This window comes from Galeopterus variegatus, unplaced genomic scaffold (assembly GCF_000696425.1).
Source record: "Galeopterus variegatus unplaced genomic scaffold, G_variegatus-3.0.2 Scaffold5102, whole genome shotgun sequence".
NCBI lineage: Eukaryota > Metazoa > Chordata > Mammalia > Dermoptera > Cynocephalidae > Galeopterus > Galeopterus variegatus.
The window spans coordinates 22,913-35,197 of record NW_007731213.1 but is presented as its reverse complement, the minus strand read 5'-3'; the positions used below and the strand labels follow the sequence as shown (position 1 = coordinate 35,197).

At 55.8% G+C, this 12,285-nt stretch overlaps 1 protein-coding gene across 1 annotated transcript in view; it reads left to right on the top strand.

Moving 5' to 3' along the window:
* The window catches only part of TLE2 (transducin-like enhancer of split 2), a 27,250-nt gene that overhangs the window by 12,365 nt on the left and 2,600 nt on the right, over positions 1 to 12,285 (top strand). The window contains exons 7-16 of the mRNA XM_008588916.1: positions 1,038 to 1,145; positions 2,707 to 2,751; positions 3,346 to 3,495; positions 5,194 to 5,332; positions 6,137 to 6,297; positions 6,834 to 6,910; positions 7,745 to 7,994; positions 8,421 to 8,668; positions 8,803 to 8,950; positions 11,131 to 11,281. Coding sequence (XP_008587138.1) covers positions 1,038 to 1,145; positions 2,707 to 2,751; positions 3,346 to 3,495; positions 5,194 to 5,332; positions 6,137 to 6,297; positions 6,834 to 6,910; positions 7,745 to 7,994; positions 8,421 to 8,668; positions 8,803 to 8,950; positions 11,131 to 11,281 — 1,477 coding nt within the window. The remainder of the gene's footprint in view (positions 1 to 1,037; positions 1,146 to 2,706; positions 2,752 to 3,345; positions 3,496 to 5,193; positions 5,333 to 6,136; positions 6,298 to 6,833; positions 6,911 to 7,744; positions 7,995 to 8,420; positions 8,669 to 8,802; positions 8,951 to 11,130; positions 11,282 to 12,285) is intronic.

Sequence of the window (12,285 nt, the reverse complement as noted above, 5' to 3'; positions counted from 1 at the left end):
ATATGGGATCCGAACCCGTGGCCTTGGTGTTATCAGCACCGCACTCTACCGAGTGAGCCACAGGCCGGCCCCTCTTCATACAATTTTGCAGCCTGCTTTTTTCATGTCGATCATATATTGGGGGCGCCCTCCCACGTCATCACGTCTCTGCTTTCTTCTTACACGGCCACGTGGGTTTCCATTCCGAGGTTGTGCACGCTTTACCTCCTCGCTGCCAGCCTTGCTGCATGGGGCTTTCAGTCCTCATGTGGTGGTCTTTGCGTACATTTAGCTAGCTTTCCAGGCTTGATCTCTTACCTGTTTGGTAAAACAGCCTTTGAGACTGGATCTCACTTGAAGAAAGGGTTCCACAACTGAAATGTTTGAAAAATCATTTCTTGGAGAGCACTCTTGTACAGATGGGGAAACTGAGTCCCAGAGAAGGAAAAAAGCTGCCTGAGGATCACATAGGTGGGCTGATCCCAGGTGTGTGACTCAGGCCAGTCCACCCAGACTTTGCCCTGGCCCTGCCTGGGGGTCCCTGCCTGTCTCCTACCCTCAAGGGCTGTGCCACTGGTGTCTGGTGGGCTGGTTTCTAGGCCTATCTCTGACTTGCTGAGCAGCCCTGACTTTCCGTGGGTCTCAGTTTCCCTGTCTGTACAATGGAATTAAGCATCACTCCCCTAGGAGCTTGCTGTGAGGTCAAGAACTTAGCGTCAAGGGCCGGCCTATGGCTCACTCGGGAGAGTGCGGTGCTGATAACACCAAGGCCACGGGTTCGGATCCCATATAGGGATGGCCGGTTTGCTCACTTGGGAGAGCGTGGTGCTGACAACACCAAGTCAAGGGTTAAGATCCCCTTACCGGTCATCATTAAAAAAAAAAAAAAGAACTTAGCGTCAAGTCTGCCCTTGGAAGGTCCCATTTTCCAGATGGGAAGCTTGAGGTACAGACCCTAATCACAGCGGTGGGGACCCTCCGTCTTGTCTGGACCAAAACGCAGTCTGGGAGACCAGGGCTCTGATGCTTCCTCTCACCTGGTCCCTGTCTCTCCGCAGAGTGCGTCGCCTTCGCCCCCTGAGAGTCTGGTGGAAGAGGAACGACCGAGTGGCCCAGGAGGCAACGGGAAGCAGAGAGCAGAGGACAAGGATCTTTCAGGACCTTATGTGAGTGGGGGGCAAGCGGAGGGCAGGGGTGGGCAGACATGGCCCAGACAGGCCCCCAGCCTGGCCTCTCGGAGCCTTCCAGGGCCCAGCTCTGTCCGTGACTCTCTCCCTCCAGAGCCTTCCCTAGCTCCCTGTTGCTCATGGAACACTGTCTGATCAGCACTGTGGTGCCAGGCTTAACTTTGCTTGCTCTACGTGTCAGTAGCCTCCGGACCATGCAGCCAGTTCCCCACCGTCTGGCTCTTGCTCTGGCTATTTCCTCCCTCTAGAGTCCTCCTCGCCCTGCCTCTCAGAAACCAGTTCCTCTGTCAAGGCACTAAATGCTGTCTCCTGCAGGAAGCCTTCCCTGACCTCCTCCCAGAGGGCTGGGACCTCCTTTCTTTACAAGATTGCTGCACACCTGTAGCTTCAAACTGTAGCGCCCCAGGGGCCAGCGTGAAAGCGGGGGCCCTCGTCCCGTCTACAGGCTGCAACCTGGTCCCAGCTGACTGGCGGGCTTAATGTTGGCTGATCTTGCTGTTTCTCAGAGAAGCTTTAAATCTTTCCTTCTACATAACAGCCTGTTTTGTAAATGGTGGCATCTAATTTTCATTTAAAGAAAACTGGTCATGGGGTAGGGGTTAAAGAAAGCCCACCTGCTGGGCACATTTGGCTTCCAGGCTGCAATTTTTTTTTTTTTCCAAAGATGACCAGTAAGGGGATCTTAACCCTTGACTTGGTGTTGTCAGCACCACGCTCTCCCAAGTGAGCAAACCGGCCATCCCTATATGGGATCCGAACCCGTGGCCTTGGTGTTATCAGCACCACACTCTCCTGAGTGAGCCACGGGCCGGCCCTGAGGCTGTAATTTTTGGTCTTCCCTTGGATTCCAGCCAAACTAGAGGGTCCCTGAGGGCAGCCCCATGTGTCAATATTCCATCCCACTCATCCCCCTCCCCGCTGGGGTCCCCAGGATACTGTTGTCTGCATCAGTGAATGGAGCAGGAAGCTGGTCTTCCTCTCCAGGGCAATAGGGAGCCATAGAAAGATGTAGAGCAGAGGTGCGGATAAGTCTTAGGAAAACCTCTCTGGGGACAGCTTGAAGGGCTACCTGGAAGGGGCAAGGCTGGAGGCCAGGAGCCCAAGGAAGGGGCGGGAGGGGATGAGGTCTGAGCTGGGACTGTGGGATGGGGGGCGGGGTGGGCAGACAGATGGGTGAGACAGACAGGCCTGAGAGATTGATCGACTTAGTGGGGCGAGAGTGCAGAAGGAGGTGAGGCTGCCTCCTGGTCTCTGGCCCTCCCATCATACAGGGGAGTAAACTGAGGCCCGCAGAGGTCTGGGAGTTGCTCAGGGACACTCAGTTCCATCACCTTCGCCCCTCTGCATGAGGGACCCACCAGCTCTCCTGGGTCCTCCCTGGGACCGGGCACCTGCAGCCTCCCTTCCAAACCCAGCAAATGGGCTGCTGGACTTTGAGAATCCTAATCAAACCCGAGGCCCTGCTTCCCCTCCCTAGTGTGTCAGGGGGCGTGGAGGCAGGGGCATGCCCAGGATGGGCTCTCTCCCCATCCCCCCCCAGGACAGTGAGGAGGACGAGAGTGACTACAATCTGGTGGTGGACGAGGTGAGTCCGGGGGTCCAGCCTCCACTCCCTCTGGGCCTGGAACAAGAGGTGGGTTTTCTGGAAGGGGAGGCCCAGAAGAAATGGGGATCCTGGCCTGCTCTCTGCGAGATGGCTGGGATGGGGACACTGTGGGGCCAGGAAGTGGGGGACACCTGGACACTTCCAGCCACCCTCCTCTCCATAGCACAGGTGGGAAAACTTAGGCCCAGAGAACCTGAAAAAGGGCAGAAGCGACTCCCCTGTCTCTGGCCTCACTTTTCCCCATCTGCCCAATGGAGAAACAAAACCGAGCCCTTTTTAAATGGGCTGGCTGGTAAAGGGATCTGAACCCCTGACCTTTGTGCGATAAGGCTGTGTGCTAACCGGCCAGCCCAAAACCAAGCCCTTCTATCATCGTCGCTATGTGTGCTTATGGAGTAGGTCTTATTAAGCCCATTTTACAGATGAGTAAACTGAGGCACCTGGAGGTTTCATAATCCTCCCAAGGGGGGGTCGTAGGTCCAGAGGTTGGGGTGGGAATTGGGAGGAGTATAGAGAGGGGCTCTCCTTCCCCTCTCACTTCATCCCCACCCAATGACACCTCCTTGAACCCAGGACCAACCCTCCAAGCCCCCCAGCCCAGCTACCACTCCCGGTGGAAAGGGGCCCATCTGCGTCCCTGCCCGTCGGGAACACGTGGACAGTCCAGCCTCCTTGGCCTCTAGCCTTGGCTCACCGCTCCCCAGAGCCAAGGAACTCATACTGGTAAGGAGTAGAGGAGGGACTTGAAACTCACATTATTCATCTGGGGGGCCTAGAAACAGATGCTACCACATTAGACATGGAGGATAAGAAATCAGGCAGGTGTGTTGTCCACCATTTCCTCGTCATTTTCTTTGCTGGTTAGTTTTTCCTATGTCAACGACTCACTTTGTTGAACTTAAAAAAAATACTAAAAGATGGGGCTAGCCGGTCAGCTCAGCTGGTTGTAGCACTGTGTGATAGCACCAAGGTCCAGGGTTCGAATCCCCATACCGGCCAGCCACCAAAAAATAAATAAAAGGCAATTTTGTAAATATACTTTGTACATAAATATTAAAAGGCAACGCACCACCTTACATGGAAACCAAGTATGTCTTGCAATACATAGGAAATCCCAAGGAAATAAACATGGTGAAAAGCCAAGCTACAGCACCGGGGACTAGCAGGCTGGATGCCAGGCCTGCAAGTGTTAGGGCCTTCCAGAGGCGTTGAGAGACTCACCAGCTCCAACCTGAGACGTTGTCCCGGAAAGGAAAGATAATATAGGAGCAACTGTCCCATTGCATCTCCCGCCCTTTCGTGCCAAGTGTACAGACCATCTAAAGTACCCCCTGGGCATTTGCATTTCAGCTCCATGTGTGGTTACCCCCCTCCCCAAATCTTCCCCGGACCCCTGCCCTGCACTTACCTGGGAAGACTATGTCGGTTTCTAGGCCTCCCCTCCCGGCTGGTTGTCATGGCAACCGCAGGAGGTTGGGGCTCCCCTTCCCTCTTAAGTGCCCTCCTCCCACTCCAGGGAGACCTTCAGGGGGGATCGGGCAGCTCCGTTCTGCTGGAGAAGCCTCCCTCCCCGAGTCCTCCCTGACCCCACGGCTGTCCCTTCCGCTCCTTCCTGTGGGTGTGTGTGCGTGGCTGTCACAGTTTGTGTGACTACACGATGGGAAGAGAGACAGACACCAGAGGAGGAGGCAAAGTTCCCCGAAAGGCAGAGGAGGTGAGGACGTAAAGCCCAGATAACAGCGTGCTCCCAGATGGGGGTCTGGCTGCCCCTTTCCTCGAGTCTCCCTTTGGGGAGGGACACCCTCCTCCCCACAGGGACAAGGCGCTCATCCCTTAGCTGTGGGGTCTCCTGCTGCGTGAGCCCATCCCAGAGTTTCCAATACGTTGTCCCCCAAGGATCTTGACAGTTTCTTTTTTTTGGTGGCTGGCTGGTCCAGGGCTCGAACCCTGTACCTCGGTGTTGTCAGCACCACACTCTCACCGGCTGAGCTCACCGGCCAGCCCCATTCCTATCGTCACTATGCTCTTTATTGGGTGCACGCTCGGCTCCCATAAGGGAGGTGTGTGTCGGTTCTGCCCTGTGCACAGACCCTGCGCGCCCATCCTGCCTGGCATCCCCATATGTGCGGACACACATGTCCCCTTGCTCAGGTGACCGGAAGTGGGGCTCACCCCCCCCGGCACGTGCATACTGCACACCTGCAAGCACCTCCTGTGCGCACCCACCTGTCTCAGGTGTACTGCACCAAGTGCCCCATATGTGCGGACACACATGTCCCCTTGCTCAGGTGACCGGAAGTGGGGCTCACCCCCCCGGCACGTGCATACTGCACACCTGCAAGCACCTCCTGTGCGCACCCACCTGTCTCAGGTGTACTGCCCCAAGTTCTGGTGGCGTTCAGTCCTGCCCTTCCTCCGCAGAACGACCTTCCCACCAGCACTCCTGCCTCCAAGTCCTGCGACTCCTCCCCGCCGCAGGACGCGTCCACCCCTGGGCCCAGCTCGGCCACTCACCTCTGCCAGCTCACGGCCAAGCCAGCGCCTGCCACAGATAGTATCGGTGAGTACCCTGCATCTGGTGCCTGCCAGAGTGGGCCTCTCCAGGAGTTTCCAGGAAATGGTAGGGTTTGGGGAGGCAGGAGGTTTGGATTCCAGCCCTGACCTTCATAGCTTTGGCCCTTTTCATGATGCTGCCTCGCTCTGGGCCTCATTGTCTCGGCTTGACAGGTAGGGAAACTGAGGCCCAGAGAGTGGAAGTGACTTACTCGGGGGCTTCAGCCCAGTACACTGGAAAGACAAGCTTTGGAGTCAGGCAGACCTGGGTTTCAGGCCAGTCTTGGGCACTGCCCTGCTGAGCCCAACCTCTCTGAGAGTCAGATTCCCCGTTAGTAATCTGGGGGGTGACAGTGTTCATGTTTTCTGTCTGTGGCCAGGCCCTGTGCTGGTTCTGGGCCCCCCGAAAGAACTCGGCCTTGAAGTGCGCCCTCAAGGAGTTTCTAGATGGTGAGGGAAGGGACCCAGACCCCAAAACTCCCAGCCTTGTGTGATCAAGGCTGGGGTAGAAGGAGGGACCCAAGGTGGGCAAGGCTGGAGGTTGGGGGTGGGGAGGCTCAGTGATGTTCCTGAGATGTCGATGGGCACTGGGTCTGGGTTTTGAAGGGTGAGTAGGAGTTCACCAATTAAAGGAAAGGGAAAGGCACGTTGGCCCGAGGAACAATGTGTGCGGAGGTCTGAAGGTGTCCCGGGGTGTGGCCAATGTGGGACCAGAGTGTTCACTGAGTGAGAGGCCGGGCAGCTCCCAAGGCAGTGGGAGGCAGGATCTGGGAGGGCGTCTGAAGCCCTGTCCTTGACTCTTCTTGTTTAGCCCTGAGGAGCCCCCTGACTCTGTCCAGTCCCTTCACCACGTCCTTCAGTCTGGGCTCCCACAGCACCCTCAACGGAGACCTCTCCGTGCCCAGCTCCTATGTCAGCCTCCACCTGTCCCCCCAGGTCAGCAGCTCTATGGTGTATGGACGCTCGCCCATGGTGAGTCCTCAGGGTGTGGGCCCTGGGAAGTGTCCACAGGGACAAGGGACTGGGGGCCAGGAGGAGAAACCAACTATACAAGGAGAGACAAGTGGGTGGAGGAAAGGGAGGACAAGTGTGTGTGGAAGACGATCTGAGGGTCGCAGTGGCCCCACCACCTTAATACAAATCGCGTCTGTGACTATGGAAAAAGCAGCTGTAATTAAGCTGTATTTTAAGTGGGCCTCCGGGCCCTGGGAGGTTACTTATAAAAACAGGCAGTGGGCTGGATTCGTCCCGGTGGCTATAGTTTGTAGACCCCTGTTTTAGAATGAGTCTGAGCACTGGACAGAGGACTTTTCAGGATCCTACCAACCCTGGGATTGTAGGATTCCCTGGACAGAGATTTTGGGGATCACTCAAGTGAAAACCTCAGTTCTCCCATCTGTAGTATGGGTAGAGAAGAGAGCATCTCTGCTTCCTTGGGGATGGGCTGATAAACAGATGGAGAGTCCTGAGCCCTCTGCCCTGTGATCCCCTCTCTGGCATTTTGGCAGATGGCATTTGAGTCACACCCACATCTCCGAGGGTCATCCCTCTCGGCCTCCCTGCCCAGCATCCCTGGGGGAAAGCCGTGAGTACCAGAATGGGGCTCCCTGCCTGGGGCCCCGGCCCAGTCTCCTGCTCCTTTGAGGTGCTTACATTGTGTGGGGTGGAGGCTGGGGTTTCCTTCTGCCCTTCCAGATCCAGAAAGTCTCTTCTGTTAGATCATTGGCGTTCCCAGGGGAGCCTGGAGGAAAAAGTGACCTAAAGAGCAAAGTCTAGGCCAACAGGTTCTCAACGGGGGTAGATTTGGCTCCTCCCCGCCCCCAGGGGAAATGTCTCCAGGCGATGTCTGGAGACATTTTTGGGTGACACAGCTGGAGAAGGGGTGCCCTGGTGTGGAGTGGGTGGAGGCTGGGGACGCTGCTCACAGCCTGCAGTGCCCAGGACGGACAGCTCCACCACAGAGAATGATCTGGCCCCAAGTATCAATAGAATTTTCTGCAGTGATAGGAATGTTCTAGACCTACTGCTGTTCGATCTGGTTGCCACCAGCCACTTGTGGCTTTTGAGCACCTGAAATGTGGCCAGTGCAACTGAGGAGCTGAACATTTTAAATGTATTTAATTTCAGTTCATTTAAGTTTAACTGGCCGCATGTGGCCGGGGTAGGATTGGGCAGCCCTCTCTAGAAGCTCTGGAGCTCTCCACAAGCATTTAAGTGCCTGCTTACCGGGCACCAGGCCACGACCCAGATGCCTTGTACCATGTGCTCACCACCCCACGTCACCTGTGGCCATGTGGTCACCTTTTCCTAAACGCATCAGAGGGCACAGGCAGGACCGAGGTGCCTCCCTACCCTCCAAGGTGAGGGTGCGGAAGGGCCGACCCCCGAGGGCCGGGTCAAGCCCCCACCTCCCTTGCAGGGCCTACTCCTTCCACGTGTCTGCAGACGGGCAGATGCAGCCGGTCCCCTTTCCTTCGGACGCGCTGGTGGGCGCGGGCATCCCACGACATGCCCGGCAGCTGCACACGCTGGCACACGGAGAGGTGGTCTGCGCGGTCACCATCAGTGGCTCCACACAGCACGTGTACACGGGTGGCAAAGGCTGTGTGAAGGTGTGGGACGTGGGCCAGCCCGGCGCCAAGACGCCTGTGGCCCAGCTGGACTGCCTGGTGAGGGTGGGGCGGGGCCTGCAGGGCCAAGGGGTGTGGCTTATAGTAGAACTGGGGTGGGATTTATAGGCTAAGGGGGCGGGGGTTCTTGGCCAGGGGCGGGGTTTGCAGGCCCAAGGAGGTGGGGCGTACTGTAAAACCAGGGCGGGGCTTGCAGGTCAACCAGGGATAGGACTTGCAGGCCAACTGGGAGTGGGGTTTATAGGGCAAAGGGTGGAGCTTGCACGTCAAAAGGATGTAGCTTATGGTAGGGCTGGGGAAGGGCTTATAGGCTAAAGGGGCGGGACTTAAAATAAAACCAGAGCAGGGCTTGCAAGCTAGTCGGGGTGGGGCTACTTTGGGCTTGGGAGACCTGACATTGGGCTGGGGTCCTGGAGATGTGTGGCCCAGAACCAACCGCAGCCCTCGCTTGCCTCCTGGCCCCAGAACCGGGACAACTACATTCGCTCCTGCAAGCTGCTGCCCGATGGCCGGAGTCTGATCGTGGGTGGCGAGGCCAGCACCTTGTCCATTTGGGACCTGGCAGCACCCACCCCACGCATCAAGGCCGAGCTGACCTCCTCTGCCCCTGCCTGCTACGCGCTGGCGGTCAGCCCTGACGCCAAGGTCTGCTTTTCCTGCTGTAGCGATGGCAACATTGTGGTCTGGGACCTGCAGAACCAGACCATGGTCAGGTGGGTGGTGGGTGCCCTGTGACCTTGGGCAAGTCTCTGCCCGCCTTCTGTGCAGTGGGGGCGGAGGAGTGGCCTGGGAGGATGCTGGAGCAGCCCCAACTCCGGGATGGACGTGTGGGCCCTTCTCTCTCTAGGCAGTTCCAGGGCCACACGGATGGTGCCAGCTGTATCGACATATCCGATTACGGCACCCGGCTCTGGACTGGGGGCCTGGACAACACTGTGCGCTGCTGGGACCTGCGGGAGGGCCGCCAGCTGCAGCAGCATGACTTCAGCTCCCAGGTGCTGCTCGGGGTCTGCTGGGAGGGGGATGGAAGCTCCAGGAATCCAACATCCCTTCCTCTCTCCAGAGGCACCCACTTCCTGATGCAGGACAGGACTGATATCTGCAATTTGTGTCCATCTTTCTGAACAAATCCACAGGCCTTCCTCATTAATTCTCCAAAGACGCAGGGAAACACAAAAGACCTGATTCCTGTTAAGCTGTGGGGCCACTAAGACCCTCAGATCATCTTCCCACAGCTCTTGTCCAGCCATTCCCCCATTTCCTTGTCTTTCCTTGTGTAGCTGGTTTCTTCTCCCAGTCCTTAACCTCTGGACTCCATTGAGAGCTCCTGACTCCCCCCCCACCCCCCCCACTGAGGACTCTCCATGAGGGAGCTGCTGACTTGCGGGGGACAGGTGGAGGCTGATGCAGGAGCTGGGCCTGGAGATATCTCTGTTGAGGGCAGTGTGAGAGTCCAGGGTGAAGGACGTGGTGAAGGGGCTGGACAAAGCAGGGGACTCCTTAGGGCTGGTGTTCAGGTACCATGAACCCAGATTCAGCCTCTCACTGCTTTGGGGGCAGGGTGCAAGCTCCTCGGCCTGTCATTCAGAGTTCCCATGCGTCCATCTCACAGACCGTACCCTGGGACGCCTTGAGACCTCTGTATCTATGTTCCTTCTGGCTGAAATACCTTTCCTTTTCTCCAAGTGGTGAACTCCTACTCATCCTTCAAAACCCATCTCCAATTTGCACCTCCCACCCCCTTGAAACCTGTGGAGAACTGGCTCCCAAGCTCTTTTTATTTTTTTAAAAAGATGACCGGTAAGGGGATCTTAACCCTTGACTTGGTGTTATCAGCACCGCGCTCACCCAAGTGAGCCACGGGCCGGCCCCCCCAAGCTCGTTTTTTATCCTGCTTTTCTCCGTAGCTTGAGGACTTCTTTGCTAGGGAAATCAGGAGTGCAGGTGGACGTAGCTGCCTATCCTGTGACCCTGAGGCTTAGGGGAGCTGTGTGCATTTCTGGGGATCCCATAGTGCATATCTCCTGTCCCACTGGGTGTTCCCAGCCCTGTGTTTATACAGGAACACCTGTATACGGCCAGGAAAGAGCATTTGAAACCTTGCAGTCTTCTCTCCTCTGTAAACTCGGGATTATTTCTGTACATGTCTTATTTGTTAGTAAGACTTCGAGAGGTTTAGGGCGGAACAGGGTCTAATTCCTCTCTGTGCCTAGGATGGGTGGGGCACAGAATGACAAGGACACCGCATCCTTTCAAATCTAACCAAAATTTTTCAGTAATAGGTCACACATTTCCACTAAAGGGGATGGAGGGGGTTGCAATCCACGAGAGAAGCTGAAGTTCAGTTGTCAGAAGAATTTTTTGATCCAAAATTTTACCTGTGAATTTTGTTGCTCTGTTTCCTGAAAACAACTCGGAGATGCTCCTGGTTTGTTCATCTGCCGCTTTGATGCCTGGGATTCCACCCATTCTTTCCCTTTAAGCAGAAACAAGTAATTGTTGCAAAGGTCTCTGTATTTTGCAGCTGCCTGTTATAAAAGCACTTTTCCCAAATAAAATATTTAAAAAAAAAAAAAAATCTAAGCATGGCCGGCCCAGTGGCGCACTGGAGAGTGCACCGCTTGGGAGCGCGGCGGCGCTCCCGCCAAGGGTTCGGATCCCATGTGGAGACTGGTTCCCGCTCACTGGCTGAGTGCGGTGTGGGCACGACACCGAGGGTTGCGATCCCGTTGCCGGTCCCCGGTACGGGCGCAACACCGAGGGTTGCGATCCCGTTGCCGGTCAGTAAAAAAGACAAAAAGGAAAAAAAAAAATCTAAGCAAAAGGAAGTGTTGGCAAGTGGGGAAGATTCCAAGCTGGGAGTCAGAAGTCTGGGCTCCCAGGCCTGGCCTTTGACAGACTTGTCTGACCTTGAGCAGACATGGCCTCAGTTTCCACCACTCGCTTGTCATGGCCTCCTCCAACCTCCCTCCCAGCATGGAGATGCGCTCAGGCCAGATAATGGGTGTGCTGCGGGGGTCCTGTGTAATTCTGATTAATATTAACAAATCGACATGCCCTTGCCTGCTGCGTCCTGGGCGCTACACTGGCTGCCTGTCTCCGTGGGGGCTGACGTGGGACATCCCCCAACATCCAAAGGGCTCTGTGATCCCATTGCTTCTCTCTTTTCCCCCAGATTTTCTCCCTGGGCCACTGCCCCAACCAGGACTGGCTGGCCGTGGGCATGGAGAGCAGCAATGTGGAGATTTTGCACGTCCGCAAGCCGGAGAAGTACCAGCTTCACCTGCACGAGAGCTGCGTGCTGTCCCTGAAGTTTGCCTCCTGCGGTGCGTCTTCTCCAAGGTGGGGTGGGACTCCAGGGTACCGGGCAGGCCTAGCCCCCCAAAAATCAAAAACCAGGATGCCCAGTTACGTTTGGATCTTAGGTAAACAGTAAATCATTTGTCAGTACATGTATATCCTGGATATTTCGTGGTGTTACAAGGCTGCCCTCTAACCAACTGAGCTAACTGGCTGGACCTCTTCGTTTCTTTTTTTTTTTTTTGGCAGCTGGCTGGTATAGGGAATCCGAACCCTTGACTTTGGTGTCACAACGTAGTGCTGTAACTGCCTGAGCTAACCGGCCAACACTGTGTGGGACATACTCATAGTAAAAAGCAGATAATTTGTTAGCACAACTACATCCCAGATATTGCTGGGACATCCTTACATGAAAAAGCAAGTAATTTGTTAGTGCAAGTATATCCCACCTATTGCACAGAATAAACATATTAAAAAGCAAATAGTGGGCCGGCCCGGTGGCGCACTGGAGAGTGCACCGCTTGGGAGTGTGGCGGTGCTCCCGCCGAGGGTTCGGATCCCATGTGGAGACCGGTTCCCGCTCACTGGCTGAGCGTGGTGCGGGCGCAACACCGAGGGTTGCAATCCCGTTGCCAGTCCCCGGTACGGGCGCAACACCAAGGGTTGCAATCCCGTTACCAGTCAGTAAAAAAGAGACAAAAAGGAAAAAAAAAAAAAAAAGCAAATAGTGAAATTCATGAGACACACCTGTACTAAAAATTATTTGTGGTTTTTCCTTTTAAAAATTTTTTGGGGCCGGCCCGGTGGCGCACTGGATAGTGCGCCGCTTGGGAAGCGTGGCGGTGCTCCCGCCGAGGGTTCGGATCCCATGTGGAGACCGGTTCCCGCTCACTGGCTGAGCGTGGTGCGGGCGCAACACCGAGGGTTGCAATCCCGTTGCCAGTCCCCGGTACGGGCGCAACACCAAGGGTTGCAATCCCGTTACCAGTCAGTAAAAAAGAGAAAAAAAGGAAAAAAAAAAAAAAAAAAA